At 52.7% G+C, this 17,698-nt stretch overlaps 2 protein-coding genes across 4 annotated transcripts in view; one reads left to right on the plus strand and one right to left on the minus strand.

The window, feature by feature from the left end:
* The window catches only part of LOC122384450 (glutathione S-transferase theta-1-like), a 61,544-nt gene extending 60,270 nt beyond the window's left edge, over positions 1-1,274 (minus strand). Inside the window, exon 1 of the mRNA XM_043371842.1 lies at positions 1,119-1,274. The gene's annotated coding sequence lies outside the window, so the exon portion shown is untranslated. The remainder of the gene's footprint in view (positions 1-1,118) is intronic.
* A 133-nt stretch (positions 1,275-1,407) lies between these two features.
* Positions 1,408-17,698, plus strand: part of LOC122384448 (zinc finger protein 771-like) — a 47,648-nt gene continuing 31,357 nt past the window's right edge. The window contains exons 1-2 of one of the 3 annotated variants that reach the window (XM_043371836.1): positions 1,408-1,596; positions 16,855-17,008. In XM_043371836.1, the coding sequence (XP_043227771.1) occupies positions 16,856-17,008 (153 nt within the window). In that variant the 5' untranslated portion in view covers positions 1,408-1,596; position 16,855. Of the gene's footprint in view, positions 1,597-1,754; positions 1,858-16,854; positions 17,009-17,698 lie in introns of those variants that run through there. The other 2 variants (XM_043371838.1, XM_043371839.1) reach the window with 2 other exon arrangements.

The following is a 17,698-nucleotide window of genomic DNA, read 5'->3' on the forward strand; positions in this document are numbered from 1 at the left end:
GACCAATCAGAGACAGATCCTGAGTGACGTCACCCCTGATGCTCGCAAGGGGTACTCCATTCCTTTGCAACGTAAAAATGACTAACTTCATTTGAAGATTATTGATGGCACTCTACACATACCGCTCAGCCGTTGATGTCAATGGAAAGCTCAACTAATTTTCCAGCGACAAAAAAGAGCAGCAATATGCTAAGAAATGGCCGGTTTTGAAGATATAGACGATTTAAAAACCCTCTGCAGCAGCAGGAAAGCAACGTAAAAACGCATCGAGCTTATATTTTTACTATGGATAATTCATTTTTAAGTAAGTTTTTAGTTATGCTATAGATTTAAGTTACAACTTTATTACAATATTTTCATTACTTGGAACTTTATTTCAAAATAATATTTTCAAAAATGGCAGTTGTTGGCCAGTAGCTTGGGAGCGATTGTGGCGCACCGCGCCATTAATTGTCCTGAGACCCCCTTATGATGTCATCAAAAGTGAAGTGACATGGGCCTGCTACAAACCTACAACCTAACCTAACCTAAAACCTAATTTTTTTGCTGTTACATATTTGTATCAACAGCGTCACAATTGTCCACTCGGACCTAATATATACTAATACTGAAATCGGCTTCATCGTTGTAAGAAAATAGCAGAATCATTGCCATTTTTGCCACGTGTGACAAAAATAGCAAGTGCTAAAAATGATGATTAACCAAACCTCCCCCGACTGCAATGAAATTTCGCTATGTCGAACCTGTAGATTTAAGCTATGTTTTGAACATTTATTTGTTTGCAACACAATCGTGACAGGCCTGATTGGACGCCGGTGAAAACAGGGTGCCGGAGGGCATATTAGTTACGTGACATTTGGAACTTCTCCCCCTTTGTCGGCCTTCTACGTGCTAAACGTCACGTGTGAATTTCACGAAACTTGATCAAATCGCCCCAGGCGCCCTGTTTTCACGTCGTCCGCCTGATTTTGGTGGACCTTATTTTGAATGTGTTGTTAGGGTAATACGCCCGATAGGTACGAACAGCCTGCGAATGATTTTTGATGCCTGGAATCGGATTCTCCGTGTCAAATTTCCCAGAAAAAGGACTTCAAATCGCTGAAATTCGATGTACTTACCCCAAAAACGAAATTCTATAAGCTCCCTCGTATCAGTTTAATCAGTTCAAGTTTCAATCGTTTCAATATATGGCCTTGGTTTCAATTATATCACGGAGCTACACACACCAAGGCCATCTATAGACAGACACAGCAGCATTGCTTCTCAATATACCCTGGCATTGCTTCAGGCGCCATAGATAGCCTTACGTGCGCTAATTATGTATAATTTGATTAGAGATGAGTGCACTAAATTATTACATAAACTGTAGGGCAACGTGCTGCCACGTACTCGGGGCGAAGCAGTGCAGTGCCGAAGGCAATGCCTTAAAAGAGAGATTACAGGCAATGGTAAGTCAAATATTTTTAGGTTAAGTGGTTGTGTATCTGGCTTCAGGCCGAAGGCCTTAAGCCCGATGCGCAACCTCTTCACCTAAAAATATTTGACTTACCATTGCTTGCAATCCATTCATGCGAGCAACTGTTTTCTTATCCCCGGGTAAGCAAAATCAGTAGGTCAGGTTAGTTCAGATGAGGTTAGGTTGTTTTTGTTACATAAGGCGATATTTTGTTTCCAATATATTTTTATTCTTTATATTTTATAGTATTCTAGATCATTTTTTACGTTACAATTCTGCCGTACTTCGCACGCATGGCGCGTAAACCAAGCCGGTGTAAACATCGAATTGGCGTCGGTCAAGGCCGTGTGTATATAGGTAGGCGTCGGTAGTGTAATTTTGTTGTGCGAAATTGAAATACGGTTGGTATAAGTGTGATACATCAAAAAGTATTGTCCATTTCAGTGTTTTCATGATGGTTTCCACGATATTTAGCATGGAGAAGTAGATTCTGACTATATAAAATGCGTGGTTTGATAGGCAAAGGTCTTCTAAATCACCCCACTTTGGCGTCGGGCCAATGGGAGTTATACAGTATGGGCATATGCGAGCATTTTGGGCTCAAAATGAATGGCGGGATCAGTGGCGGTCGCAGGGAGGGGGGGGGGGCCATCAGGGCCCTGGCCCCCCCCAAAGGCAAATCAGGGGGGCAATGGGCATCATATTATTTGGTGGTCTGTCCTAGCCAGGAGTGGATCTGAACTTCCTGCGACACCTGCTCGTATCTGCCTGTGGACTGCCAGTGCTTCAGCTGTATATACGCTTAGTTGTTTGCTAGACCACAGATCACACATATTGCCGACTGCTGTGCTTGTATACTTCAAGAATGCCTGTCTCAAGATCCCCACTGCCAAACCGCAAGTCAGATCAGCAGAGGGTCAGCACACGATCTACCTCCTGCACTTCAGATACCCAAACACCAGTTAAGCCTGACATGGATGCACCACAGCACAACATCCAGACCTCACAGCCCATTGACTCAACCCCACAATCACAACAAACAAAGATAAACCCATCAGGGGAAGAATCTCTTGGCACAGTAGCAGCTGCTATTATGACCCTTCCACTTCACGTTGGCACACTTGTGTCCCCCACCATAGCTCGGCACCCAGCTGATGCAAGTGTCATATGTGGAGGGGGACCAGGAAATCCAACATGCAATCTTGAAGTTAAGGACAACCAACAAGGGGCAAAATGTGACATATGCCAAAGCTGGTTCCATGCTCTGTGCCAAGACATCTCAAAAAGTGCGTACAATGCTCTGAAGAAGCATGATGTTGTTTCATTCATTTGCAGCATGTGCAAAAGAATGCCAAACCTGGACAAATTCCAGCCAAGAGCACCCATGAAGGACGCAGCCACACAGGCCTCGCAGGACGAGGGCGTCACAAGCACCCTGCTGACGCCATCTCTGCAGCTGGACTCTGGATGTGAAAGCGTGACCACTGAAGGTTTGTCCGATATCGGCGCCTTGTCACAGCTGTTCAGGAAAGTTGACAGTCTGGAAAAAACTCTCAAGACCCACATCACTGATATGTCTAACCAGATACAGGCACTCAACAGCAACACCCATTCTCAAATCAGAGAGTCTCCCCACACAGAAAGGGAAGGTACTGGGCACACATATGCAGAAGCGCTGACAGGAATTTCTAGAATTTCTAGGGTTCCAAGGCAGGGTCCTGCAGCCCACACACTGACCCAGGAAATGTCAACAAGCCACCAACCCCAGTCGAACCAACAGCACCACCACACCCAGGAGTACAGGATGATGGTTCGAGAGGAGCTGTTAGAGCTGGATGAACGGAAGAAGAGGAGGTCGTCTCTTGTGATCAGGGGACTAAGGGCAGCATCAACTGCAGAAGCTACTGCAAAATTTGCGGAGGTCACTGAATCTCTCATTGGGGAGAAAGTCGTCCTCTCTGAAACATGTATCAAGAACAACGCCGACCTGTACCGCGGGAACGTTCACAACAATCGTCAGAGGAAGATCATCCTGGAGCAGGCGAAGACGCTCAAAGACTCTCCCTTCTCTCACGTTTACATAAAGAAGGATCTCACCTACCTCCAGCGAATGGAGATCCAGGCCAGATACCGGGAGTACCAGACGAGACCCAAGACCACCATCACGATTCCAGTCCCTGGACAGCCTCGGCGCATGTCTTCTCCTCCGCCCAGCCCTGCACCAGCGGATGGCTCGTCTGGAGGTGACAGATCCGTGGGAGGTCCAGCCCATTTGGAACCCACCCCGCCCACCACAGAACGACCAACGGAACCTTCGGCAGAAGCTCCTTCACAGCCGCGAGATGACCACCCTACGACCGATGCCGACTCTGATGCCGTCTCCACGTCCGCCGGCTCTAACATCTCGGCCAGGGACAATGTCACAGGTTCTGATCCTCCACTGAACGGACCCGCACAGGGCGAAAGCCCACCCGACGCTCCCTCTGATCGCGCTCAGCTGGGAAACTGAGGCAGAATGAAAAAACGTCGCACACGTACCCCATTAGCATTGTACATTGTAACGTGAACGGGCTCTGCAGCAAGATAGCTTCTCTCCAAGACACACTTCAGCTTGATTCTTCAACGGACATCTTCCTGGTTTCTGAGACGCATCTTACAGCGGAGGTTTCCGACGCAGCAATTCAAATTCCGGGGTACAAGCTCATGCGAAATGACAGCGGAACGACCAAAGCTCACGGAGTGGCGGCTTATGTGGCTGAACATCTTCAAATCGACAATGTCAACGCTTCATTCCGCAATGTCTTGTCATTCCGCATGACCAGGTTCGACACATACATTTACGTGGTGTACAGGCCCCCTTCATACTCAGCTGCTGACAATGACTGCAATCATTTCTCACAAGTAGCTGCATCGACAAGGAAGCCGTGCTCCTAGGCGATTTCAATCTCCCCACTATAGATTGGAGCTCACCTGACGACCCGACGAGACACGCCTCAGCATCTGACACCCGATTCAGCAACTTGTTCGATCTGCTCGGCTTGACGCAGTGGGTCACGGAGCCCACATTCCCACGCTCGGGGAACATTCTTGACTTGATCTTAACAAACGAGAACGATCGAATGGGGCTGGTGTCGGTCCAAGCTCCTCCTCCTGGCTGTGACCACTGCAGCATCCACTGTCAGTACTTCTTTGATGTTGAAATCGCATTGCAACACACCTCGCTCCAGCACCTCTTATGGTAAAGAGGGAGATATGGAGACATGAATGCCATCTTGGCAGACATAGACTGGGATTTCGAATTCCAATTCCTCACTGCGCAAGAAGCACTCAAGAGATTGATGGACATCTTGTGCCCACTGAGACTGATATCTCAACTGATACCAACTGCCAAGCAAGGAAAGGCTCACCGGGTCCCATGGAAAACCAACCCACCTTCTTCGCTCAAACGTCGACGAGCATCCACCTGGTCAGCATACAAACAAGCCCGAGCATCCTACGGCAAGCAAGCGCCAACAACCCGATCACGACTGAATGATTTCTTAGGCGTAAATTAACAACTCCGCAACTTTGCCGTTCGCTCGCAGATCGACTACGAGAAGACTCTCTTGTCTAAGTTGAAAGAAAGCCCGAAACTGCTCCATGCCTATCTGCGCCACAAGAAACAATGCAGGTCATCAGTCGGACCGCTGAAGGCGCCTTCGGGATCGATCATCGACGACCCGAAGTCGATGGCAGATGTTTTTGTTGAGGCGTTTGCTGAAACGTTCTCCAATCAGGACCTACCCAACCCAGCTTCTCACCAGTCATGTGACGAGATACTTGAACATGTTGAGTTCACAGTAGAAGACGTCAGGACAATACTCTCCCAACTGTGCGTCAACTCCGCCATGGGGCCGGATGGTCTTCACCCTCACCTGCTAAAGGCTTGCGCTTCGAAGCTAGCACAACCACTGCACCGGATCTTCAAGCTGTCACTGTCAGAGGGAGTCTTGCCTGCTCTCTGGAAACTGTCACACGTTGTGCCCATCTACAAGAAGGGGTGTCGTCTCGACCCCCTTAACTATCGCCCAGTGAGCCTCCTATCAGTACTGTTACTGATTTAGGCGCCTCTTTCGGGAATTATTGGTGATGCGGACGAATAGAGGTCGCCTCGATCGGCGCTGACCGTCTGATTCAGTCGGTGCTGCCGAGAGACGGCGTCTGCGGGTTCGGATTGGTCGCCTCCGGCGGTCAGCTGACCGACGGCCGGGGGCGAGTGGCGGCCCGAAGGTTCGGGAGTCGGGTTTTCGATAGCCTTGAGTTGGAGGTTTTTTGGTGTGTGTTGATGGCGGAGGTGTGCCGTGGTTACTGGTTTTGATGGCGGCGGTTTGCCGTGTTGTGTTTTCTGTGCCGTGGTTCAAGTTGAGTTATAAACGGCCTACAAGAATGAGCTGAGATTTTTGATGCTGAGTTCCGTGACATTTTGGTGCCGAAACCCGGGACGGAGCCTTTGGATGTGCAGTGCAGTAAGTGCAAGCCGGTGACAGCCAGTTGAGATGGGGTGCTGTGAGCTTGCTTTGTTTTGCACCAGGCTGATGGTGATTGACTTTGGTCAAGTGAGTACTGGACCTTACTCTGATGAGTTTTGAGCTCTCAGTTGTTTGGCTCTGTGCCAAGAAGAGTTTCAAGATCTGTTGATTTTTCTTTTGCTGTTACTGTGGACCATTTGCTTTAATTCTTGTTGTTTTCACGCCTAAGCCATGGCGTTGGTCCCAGACTTGTCCATGATGTATAAGAAACGAGTGGCTGCCAAGGGGTGGCTTTCAAGAACCATGAACTTTCGGGAATTATTGGTGATGCGGACGAATAGAGGTCGCCTCGATCGGCGCTGACCGTCTGATTCAGTCGGTGCTGCCGAGAGACGGCGTCTGCGGGTTCGGATTGGTCGCCTCCGGCGGTCAGCTGACCGACGGCCGGGGGCGAGTGGCGGCCCGAAGGTTCGGGAGTCGGGTTTTCGATAGCCTTGAGTTGGAGGTTTTTTGGTGTGTGTTGATGGCGGAGGTGTGCCGTGGTTACTGGTTTTGATGGCGGCGGTTTGTCGTGTTGTGTTTTCTGTGCCGTGGTTCAAGTTGAGTTATAAACGGCCTACAAGAATGAGCTGAGATTTTTGATGCTGAGTTCCGTGACATTTTGGTGCCGAAACCCGGGACGGAGCCTTTGGATGTGCAGTGCAGTAAGTGCAAGCCGGTGACAGCCAGTTGAGATGGGGTGCTGTGAGCTTGCTTTGTTTTGCACCAGGCTGATGGTGATTGACTTTGGTCAAGTGAGTACTGGACCTTACTCTGATGAGTTTTGAGCTCTCAGTTGTTTGGCTCTGTGCCAAGAAGAGTTTCAAGATCTGTTGATTTTTCTTTTGCTGTTACTGTGGACCATTTGCTTTAATTCTTGTTGTTTTCACGCCTAAGCCATGGCGTTGGTCCCAGACTTGTCCATGATGTATAAGAAACGAGTGGCTGCCAAGGGGTGGCTTTCAAGAACCATGAACAAGGCTCAAGAACTCCTGGATTCGGATCAGCCCGATCAGGAGGCTTTGAAGGTGATCCAGAAGGAGCTGGAGACACGGCTGAACAACCTGGATGGACTACAGAGTGACTTGGAGCTGATGATCGAGTCGGAGAGTGAGATGCTGGATGACATCGAGAAGGCTGGAGTTTTTCGTGATTCTGTACTCAGCGTGCTCTCCAATGTGGTGAAAGCTGTGAGTGGTTCAGGGACTGACTCTGCATCGGGCGGCATCTCCGTGAGTAGCCACACTGTAAAGCTGCCTAAACTGGACTTGCCCAAGTTTGGGGGTGATGTGCTTGAGTGGCAAGCCTTTTGGGAGATGTTCAGAGCGTCCGTACATGACAGTGACTTGCCTGATATAACGAAGTTCTCGTATCTGAGATCACTGCTAGTGGGGGAGGCTAGCACATGTATTGCTGGGTTGCCACTGAGTGCCCCTAACTATGCATCCGCATGTAAGATCCTTACTGATCGTTTCGGTAGGACGGAACGTATCATCTTCAACCATATCCAGCAACTCCTTTCTATTCCTGCTCCTTCCGTTCCTGATGTCCATGCCCTTCGTGTCCTACAGGACAACCTTTTGTCGCATGTGAGAGCTTTGGAAGCGTTGGGAGTGCAGGGTGAAGCGTATGGCGTGATGATGGTGCCTGTGCTCTTACAACGACTGCCGACTGCCATCAGGATGGAGTGGGCGAGGGATGGTGTGGGTCATGAGGCGGACCTGAACTGGTTGCTGGAGTTTTTGGACTCTGAGATCGGCCGTCGTGAGCGCTCCGGTGCGTACTCTGCTGCATCAGCTCCGGAGTCCCGGCGCAGCCCCGCTGGGACCCGCCAGCAGAGGAGCAGGGTGCAGCGCGCCCCTGCAGCAGCAGCAGCACTCTCGACTTCAACGGCGGTCTGTGGCTTTTGTGCCCAGGCCCACAGGTCAGACCAGTGCCCGTCTCTTGTGCCTCTAAATGTGCCTCAGCGGCTTGACAGAGTGCGTCAAGCAGGCCTGTGCTTCCGCTGCCTTCAGCGCGGACACAGGGCCAACAGATGTAGGATGAACTGCTCAGAGTGTGGTGGCAGGCACCATGCGGTGTGCTGCTCCAGACTGGTACGTGTATCGAACAGTGTCCCACCTCAGCGGGCTGAGCAGCAGGCCAGCCCAGCTATGACTGCAGTTAGTGCTAGTGTACCGACAGATGCAGTGTTACCTTGTGGTAGTGACGGTGCAGTCACTGCACTGCCACTTGTGAGAGCCCTAGTGAAAGACAAGCGTGGTCAGGAGCTCTCAGTAAATGTATTGTTTGACTCTGCCTCGGATAGGAGCTATGTTTCAGCTGATGTAGTGAAGCAGGTGAGCCCAAAGTGGGTCAGATCAGAAAGTGTGGCCTATGCTGCGTTTGGAGGGAGGAGCTCTGGTGTTGTTGATCGTGATGTGTTCGAGCTGTCGCTGTCGAGTGCTAATGCTGATGTACCTTCCTCAGTGACGATGCAGGCCATCGAGGTTCCTGTGATCTGTGCGCCCCTGTCCCGGCCCAGCCTGCCTGCCTCTGTGATGGCGGAGCTGTCTCACCTCCCGATGGCTGGCCGCCCTCCTCCCGATGAGCCGCTGCACGTGCACATCCTCGTCGGTATGGACTACTTCTGGAGTATGGTAAGGCCAGCGGTGCACTGCACCCAGGGGGGCCCTGTAGCTCAGGAGACAGTGCTCGGCTGGATGGTGTCCGGCCTGGTGGGTGACTGAGGGACAGAGGGGCCCACAGCTGGGGTGTCAACTGCTCTGTCTGGGAGACCTGCATGAGAGCCGTCTCCGCCAGTTCTGGGATCTAGAAGGGATAGGGATCCATGATTCGAGTGATGCTGATTCTTTGGCTGAGGTTCAGGCTAAGTTTCGCGAGTCCATTCGAATGGACGATGGGCGTTATGAGGTGGCTCTGCCGTGGAAGAGAGACCCAGGTGAGCTAGTCGACAATAGGCAGGCTGCTGAGGTACGACTGGCTGGTCTCTCGAGGAAGCTTGGAAAGGACTCCAAGCTGGGTGAGGAGTATGATCAGGCTCTGAAGGAGATGGAGGCGAATGGGGTGATCGCAGAGGTGCCACGAGAGGAGCTCGTGTCAGAGAATCCCACTTTCTACCTACCGCACAGGCCGGTAGTGAAGGAAAGTAGCACCTCCACGCGCGTGCGTCCGGTGTTTGACGCGTCGGCGACTGACAGGCACGGTCTTTCGCTCAATGATTGTCTCGAGGTTGGTCCGAATCTGATCCCCAACTTGTGTGAGGTGCTGTTGAGGTTCCGCCGGTGGAGATTCGCGGTCACCGGCGATATCCGGAAAGCTTTCCTGCAGATCCGGGTGAGGAGATCAGATCAGGACGTTCTCCGCTTTCTGTGGGAGCTGGACGGTCGTATTCGGACCATGCGGTTTCAGCGAGTCATTTTCGGAGCGGCGTGCTCGCCGTTCTTGCTGATCGCGACCATCCAGTACCACCTGGATAAGTATCCACCCTCTCGCGCTGTCCGAGAGCTTCAGACTTCTCTGTACATGGATGACTTTGTGTCTGGGTGTGATACCGAGCAGGGTGCTCGTGAGCTGCTCACCGAAGCCCAGTCTATCCTCAGTGACACTGGGATGGAGCTCACGAAGTGCACTTCCAACAGTGAGCTCGTACTCGATCGAACTCACGCGCTGGCCGGCAGTCCTGAGGACGAGAGCGTGAAGGTTCTCGGACTGAGATGGCTGCCTGATCGGGACGTGTTCGTGTTTGAGGGTGTCAGCCTGCCTGACAATGTGGTGCCCACCAAGCGAGTCTTGTTGAGTCTGATCGCGAGGTTGTTTGATCCGATGCAGTGGCTCGCTCCTCACACAATGGTGGCAAAATGTCTGTTTCAGGAGCTGTGGCGGATCGGTCTGGGCTGGGACGAGATCCTGCCTCCTGAGCTTTGTGACGTGTTTTCTGACTGGGTGAGAGGACTGGAGGTCCTGAAGCAGATGGAGATTCCTCGGAGCTACTTCAGCTCAGGTTGGAACGGTGGGGAGGGTGTGAGCCTTCACGCCTTTGGTGACGCCTCGCCAAAGGGATACGGGGCGGTGGTCTATGTATGTGCCCCTCGTGAGGATGGCTCTCGTGACGTGTGTCTGGTCATGGCGAAGGCACGTGTGGCGCCGATCGCCGCTCACACTCTGCCTCGTTTGGAGCTGTTGGGCAGCCTGCTGGCGGCCAGGCTGGTGGTGTTCGTCCGACGGGCACTGCAGCTGCCGGAGACCACGCCCTCGCTCTGCTGGACTGACAGCAGAATTGTCCTCGGTTGGGTACAGGCGGACCCAGCGAGATGGAAACAGTTCGTGTCGAACAGGGTGAGAGAGATTCAGTCCCTCACGAGCCCGTCTGACTGGGGACACTGCAGCGGTGAGCTCAACCCTGCAGACTTGCTCACGCGCGGTGTATCCGCCGAGTCCCTCCTGGAGTCGGATGTTTGGCTGAGGGGCCCTGTTTGGCTCAGGTCGGGTGACTCAGACGGCTCTGTGGCTCAGCAGAGCGCAGATGAGACTGAGGAGGAGTCGGCAGCTCTGACGTCACCGACGGCAGCTCTGACGTCACCGAGTGTGACGAAGCATGAGCCTGTGTTCCCAGTGGAGAGGTGGGGGTCTATGTGTAAGGCTGTGCGCAACGCTGGTTGGGTGCGCCGGTTTGTGCACAACGCTCGGAACCCCTCTGAGAGGAGAGATGGTGAGCTCACAGCTGGTGAGTTGGACGAGGCGCGACTGGCTCTGATCAGAGACGTACAGGGTGACGTCTTTTCTGACGAGATCAGGCTGCTGCGTGCCGGGAAGGCCCTTCCGCGGGGCTCGAGCCTCACTAAGCTGACTCCCTTCATCGACAGTGACGGTTTGGTCCGTATGACTGGCAGGTTACAGCTCTCAGATCTGTCGTATGCTGAGAAGCACCCTGTGATCTTGCCGAAGTGTCGTCTTTCAGAACTGTTAGTCAGAGAGCAGCACCTGCTGATGAGACATGCCGGTGTTTCGACGATGATCACTGCTCTGCGCGAACGGTTCTGGATCGTGGGGCTGAGGTGTTTGGCGAAGCGGGTGAAGCGCCAGTGTGTCGCCTGTCGGAGACATGACGCACGTGCGTGTAACGAGCCGGCGGCGCCGCTCCCCGCTGCTCGTGTCAGCGAGTCTCCTTGTTTTTCGACCGTCGGTGTGGATATGGCCGGACCTCTGTTCTGTGTTGATTTTCCGAACAAGAAGTTCTATGTGGCTCTGTTCACGTGTGCGCAGGTGCGTGCGGTGCATCTCGAGCTGACGGAGTCTCTGTCGCAGGCAGACATTTTGTTAGCATTCCGACGGTTCGCTGCCAGACGTGGCTTTCCGTCTCGTGTTATTTCTGATAATGCGAGATATTTCAAGGCCGCAGACGTGTCCCTGCGGAGGTATTTCGGAGACAAAGCTCCGGAGTGGAGTTTCACGACGCCGGTGGCGCCGTGGCACGGTGGTTTCTACGAGCGGCTCATTCGCTCTGTCAAGGTGGGCCTCAGGAAGTCCCTGGGGACCCGCTGTGTGACTCGGACTGAGTTGGAGACCATGCTGTCTGAGATAGAGGCATGTGTCAACTCACGGCCGCTCACGGCCGTCACAGACGACCCTGAGGACCCAGACGCGCTCACCCCGAGTCATTTCCTGATCGGCCGAGGCGCGGGCTTCCAGAGCCGGGTTGAGAGTGCCCGGTCGGTTGACGGCAGTGCGCTCCAGGAGAGGGCGCGGATCAGAGAACGACGTCTGAACCGATTTTGGCAGGTTTGGCGGAAGGAATATTTGCGCAGTCTTCCACCCACTGTGCGCCAGTTCCGTTCTCACGGTAAGTTGACAGAGGGGTCAGTAGTGCTGCTGGAGGAGGACCATGTTCCCCGGCAGAAGTGGGTCATGGGCAGGGTCACGAGACTGCTCCCTGGGCGAGATGGGAAGACTAGGTCAGTGGAGGTAAGTACAGAGAAAGGACTGAGGACGCGCGCTGTGCAGCGGCTGTACGACCTGGAGGTCGTTCCCTCTCTATCCTCCCAGGATCCTACGCGAGCTCCGGAGTGATTCGGATCCTTGTGTTCCTGAGAGCCGGATCCAGCGTGCCCTTAATGGTCTGGTACGTCACTGAGTCGAAAGGGGACGTTGTGCTGACGCACGTCGTGCTGCGCAATTTGTTTCACAACGATTGATCGAGCTGATTTGTTTGCGTTTGTAATCGTATTGCTTTTAGTGCTCAGTGTTGTGTGGTGGCGCTGACTGGGAATGTGTTCCAATGTCGCTGTGCCTCACTCATGTTAGATTTATCGCTGATTGTCCTAGTGATGGCTGATCAAACCTGTTTGCTAGTGTTACGAAGCTGTTTTGTGTTGACCTGAGGGTCAAGGTGGGGAGTATGTTACTGATTTAGGCGCCTCTTTCGGGAATTATTGGTGATGCGGACGAATAGAGGTCGCCTCGATCGGCGCTGACCGTCTGATTCAGTCGGTGCTGCCGAGAGACGGCGTCTGCGGGTTCGGATTGGTCGCCTCCGGCGGTCAGCTGACCGACGGCCGGGGGCGAGTGGCGGCCCGAAGGTTCGGGAGTCGGGTTTTCGATAGCCTTGAGTTGGAGGTTTTTTGGTGTGTGTTGATGGCGGAGGTGTGCCGTGGTTACTGGTTTTGATGGCGGCGGTTTGCCGTGTTGTGTTTTCTGTGCCGTGGTTCAAGTTGAGTTATAAACGGCCTACAAGAATGAGCTGAGATTTTTGATGCTGAGTTCCGTGACAAGTACCATCCAAGTGCCTGGAACGTCTGATCTATCGTGAACTGCGCGATTTCCTGACAGAAAACTCAATTCTTGCAGACGAACAGTTCGGATTCAGGTCGGGACGATCAACCGAAGACCAGCTTCTTCTCACTTATGACTATATATCAAAGCAGTGGGATGACGGGCACATCGTAGACCTGATTCTCTATGATTTCTCCAAGGCCTTTGACACAGTGAGCCATGTCGTCCTCATCGAGAAGCTCAGGTGCATCGGTCTTCGAGGAACCATTCTGACATGGCTGCAAGAATTCCTCACGGACCGTACCATGCGGGTGGTGGTGAAGAGCACCCTGAGCACCCCAAGAAGTGTGCGCAGTGGCGTGCCGCAAGGCTCCATCCTGGGACCAGCGCTATTCCTTATCTATATAAACCATCTAGCGACCCAGCTCAGGTGCCAGTACAAGATTTTTGCGGACGACTTGAAGGTATACATGTGCATCACCAAACCTGAGATCGACATGTCGAATTTTCAGTCTGATGTCGACGTACTGCACACAACCGCATCATCATGGGGCCTGAGCATGAACCTGAAGAAATGCGCCGTCATGAGGTTCCAGAGACGATTCCATGCGCCGCTGAGACCCACCTACGTCTTGCAGGACGAACTGCTTCCCTGGACACACTCCCATGTGGATCTGGGAGTCACTGTCGATGACGACCTGAAGTTCCATGGGCAAGCAATAGGTGCAGCAAGGAAGGCGGGTGGCGTTGCCCACAACTTTCTGAGAGCTACCCTCTGTAGAGAGCCGGACTTCATGGTTCATGTCCTCAGTACACATATTCGCCCTGTCCTTGAGTACGCGTCGGTGGTGTGGAACACTGGTTTTGTTGAAGACTCTAAGAGACTCGAGGCAGTGCAAAGACTCTGGACTCGTCACGTCAGGGACCTGAAGGACAAGACCTACGAAGAGCGGCTCAGATTACTCAACCTGTACTCTGTCAAGGGACGCCTACTGCGGGCAGATCTGATAAAATGCTGGAAAATATTCAGAGGACGTTGTCCGATAAAACCGGCAGATCTCTGGGACATTGCAACCGACCATCGCACCCGAGGCAACATGTACAAGATCAAGACTCGTCGCTGTCAGCTCGATACCAGGGCGCGTTTCTTCTCGGAGAGAGTTGTCAGCGAATGGAACTCTCTACCCAATCAGGTCGTTAACTCGGAATCCATATCCGAATTCAAGACAAGCCTGGCAGAAGCTCTAGGCAGCCGACTGTTTGAATATGACGCATGAGGGCGTCACGGTGGAAGCTTCAAGCAAGTAGTCCACCATGTGAAGCTCATCGAGTCCAGGCAGACAACGAGCAATGTCTCAATTAAATCCTGTGTCACATTCCCGAATATCTGTTAGCAGACGCACTATTCCAGCTCTCACGTGTACCTTACTCCATCTTACCGTGGGAGTATTGGCGCGTCTCTGCCATTCTTGGTTTCCTTCCCATCCCCATGCATTGGACGGGACGTGGAAACCTAACAGGTGAGTCTAACAGGTGAGTCCCCCGCAAACAACCGATGGGCCCCCATGGCCGTATGGGGCCCTGACCCATATTCGATTGTCACGAGGCTTGAGAAACCCACGCCAGCTATTAACAGCTCCCATACCAGTCTTTGAGGGCTCTACACTGACCTCTGAGGGCCCTTCGTTGGCGGTCAAGCGTCCACATTGACCGCTGAGGACCCACATTAGTATTATTAGTAGGTATATATTAGGTGGGAGTGGCAAACCGATTATGAAAAACACACTATACGATGTATTTTGACCTGATTTCATATCTGATAGTTATTCATTCTGGAACCAAGTATTAAAGCACCTATGAAATACTTAGTTACCGCAAACCTCTGCCGCACCCCACACTAGCGCAATGTGCATCATCAAAATTGTGTTTCTTTAATGTAAAAAACTGAAGTTTTACCCAATGTGCTGGTCGGCGATTACTTGCGCAAAGCTGGCCAAGGTCGAGTAAATCAATGATAATATCTAACAGTTGCTATCCAACTGTGATTATGACGTCATAATATTTCTCGCGGCGAAGCAGCGCAGTGCCGAAGGCAATGCCTTAGGAGAGATTACAGGCAAGAGTAAATCAAATATTTTTAGGTTAAGTGGTCATGCATTTCAGCCTGAAGCCAGATACATAACCACTTAACCTAAAAATATTTGATTTGATATTTACTCTTGCCTGCAATCTATTCCTGCAAGTAACTTTTTCCTTATCCCCAGTAGGCAAACATCAGTAGGTTAGGTTAGGTTAGGTTAGGTTTAAGGTTAGGTTAGGTTAGGTTATGTTTTTTTTTGTAATTTTTGATGTCACTTTCATCACACCATTCATATCATTTTCTTTTCCCTGCCCAAAAACCCCGGCTCCCAAAATTTCCACTGAAATGGCAGCAATCCACATATGGCAGCGCTGCAACGCCCACGTTTTTCATTCGTCGCACGTTTATGCCGCCGGGTGGTATCGTAGTGTAATGGGTTGGTGATTTGGTGTTTTTTTCGTTTTTTTTTTCCCATGTCTCCAGGACATGTAACTATGTAAGTATCATTTTTGGATTCAGGATGTCAAATAATGTAAGAATGTGAAAACTTTATCTTTTAACAGTCCCTCCGACTTAATGTATACTTTAACCCTGGCCTCTTAAGAGCCTGCATCGGCCTCTGAGGGCCCATCTTGGCCTTTGAGGGCCCTCCGCTGGTCTCTGGTGTCCAACGCCGGCCCATGCCAGCCTTTTAGGGCCCCACACTGACCTCTGAGGGCCCCATGCTGGCCTGTAAGCACCCACATTAGCCTCTGAGGGCCCCCACACTGAATTCTGAAGATCCAATGCCGGCCGCTCAGGGCCCGCATCAGCGTCTGAGGGCCCATCTTGGCCTTTGAGGGCCCTCCGCTGGCCTCTGGGGTCCAACACCGGCCCATGCCAGTCTTTTAGGGTCCCATTCTGATCTTTGAGGGCCCCATGCTGGCCTGTAAGGGCTCACATTAGCCTCTGAAGCCCCCCCCCCACACACACTGGATTCATAACACCCGATGCCGGCCTCTAAGGGTCAGCATCGGCTTCTGAGGGCCCATCTTGGCCTTTGAGGGCCTTCTGTTGGCCTCTGGGGTCCAACGCCGGCCCATGCCGGTCTTTTAGGGCCCACACTGACCTCTGAGGGCCCGTGCTGGTCTGTAAGGACCCACCTTAGTCTCTGAGGGCCCCGCACGGGCTTCTGAAGACCCGATGCCGGCCGCTCAGGGCCCGCATCGGCGTCTGAGGGCCCATCTTGGCCTTTGAGGGCCCTCCGCTGGCCTCTGGGGTCCAACATCGACCCATGCCGGTCTTTTAGGGCCCCACACTGACCTCTGAGGGCACCATGCTGGCCTATATTGTTGGGAAGCTCACGTTTTGACTGGGGGGGGGGGGAAATGTTGGCCACGGGGGGAACCGCTCGTCTGGGGAGGCAATTGCCCCCCCCCCCAGTTAACATGCTAGACGAGGCCCTGGCAGCGATTGTCAAAAAAAATCATACAACCTGCTGGGTTCAAGCCCTAGCCACCAGAGGCGCCACTTTACTCTTTACATTTAAATAGTGTTAGCAAATTTCAGCAAAAGTATTCAGTTATACGGCCTTGCAGCCAGTCAACGCATCAGAGGCTTGATTGAAAGTTTTCGCCGTGGGGTTGACTGTTTGTCAATCATTCCAAAGCCAGTCAACTCATCAGAGGTTCGATTGAAAGTTTTCGCCGTGGGGTTTACTGTTAGACAGTCAATCGTTGGGACATTTTTTTTTTGTATTTTTATGCATTATCTACGCTCACTTGATTGCTCGTTTGAGTAGGCCCTGCTGTGCATTTGCTTGTTCGATAGCTGTTCATTGCATTTTTTCACTTAGGTACCTATTATTTAGTAATTCGGGTGCCAGACCTGTTTGTGAGCTTGATAGCTCATGATATCTCCAAGAGTATGGATAACATCCAATCATTTAAAACTTGATGAACTTTTGTTGATAACCTGAAGACTTTTTCACCTTCGTCTATACTTTTTTCCATCTGAATTAGCATGCCGCGAAATGAACGGGGCAGCGCCGCTCGGGCCAGGAACACTGCCGCTCAACGCCGGCGCCGCCAGCGGATGTCGGAGGCCAGGCCGGAAGTGGAGAGGATCCGTGACGCCGAGCGGCACCGACAGCGGTGCGCTGCCATGCGCAACGAGGTACGTGACGCAGAACGGGCGGCCGACGCGAGGGGCGCCGCAGAGCTGACCGGGCCAATCGAGCCGCCTGTGACGCCGACTCCGTGCTGTCTGGTTGTGGTGTTAGGTTAAGTTCGGTGCGTACCGCCCCAGCAAGCTGCCTGGGAGCGCCCGTGCGCAGCCCCGAGACTGCCTGGACTCGCCCGTGCGTCGCCCGGGGCGGGACGTGACCAGACTTGAGACTGGGTCGGTCGCGCGGCGCCCGGCCCGCGCCAGTGGGCTGGCGGAGTGTGCGGGACGCGGGCGGAGTGAGCGTGACGGACTCGGACTCTGAGACGGACCGATCGCAGACGGACTGGACGGGGCCCGTCTGCAGGAGACGACTACACGTGTGCCGGTGCGTCTACATTAGACTTCAGTCCAAGTAAGTCCCACTACTTGCGATTACAAGCTATTTCGGCCCTTCAAGATGTCGACTTCAGCGCCGGATACTTCTGGAACTTCATCTATGGTCTCTGTGAGTGTGACGACCGCCGTTCCATCAACGATGCTGAGTGTGACGTCGTCGGTGACCGGGCCGCTGACGTCTGTCTCTGCCATGCCGTTTCCCATGCAGCCTTCGGCTCCTGTGGCTGCAATGAGTTTCGATGCCAGACTGATTCCCGAATTTGATGGATCTACTGATGTTGTAGAGTGGTTCACGCGAGCAGA

This window comes from Amphibalanus amphitrite, unplaced genomic scaffold (assembly GCF_019059575.1).
Source record: "Amphibalanus amphitrite isolate SeventyFive unplaced genomic scaffold, NRLGWU_Aamphi_draft 000190F_arrow, whole genome shotgun sequence".
NCBI classification, from domain to species: Eukaryota; Metazoa; Arthropoda; class Thecostraca; order Balanomorpha; family Balanidae; genus Amphibalanus; species Amphibalanus amphitrite.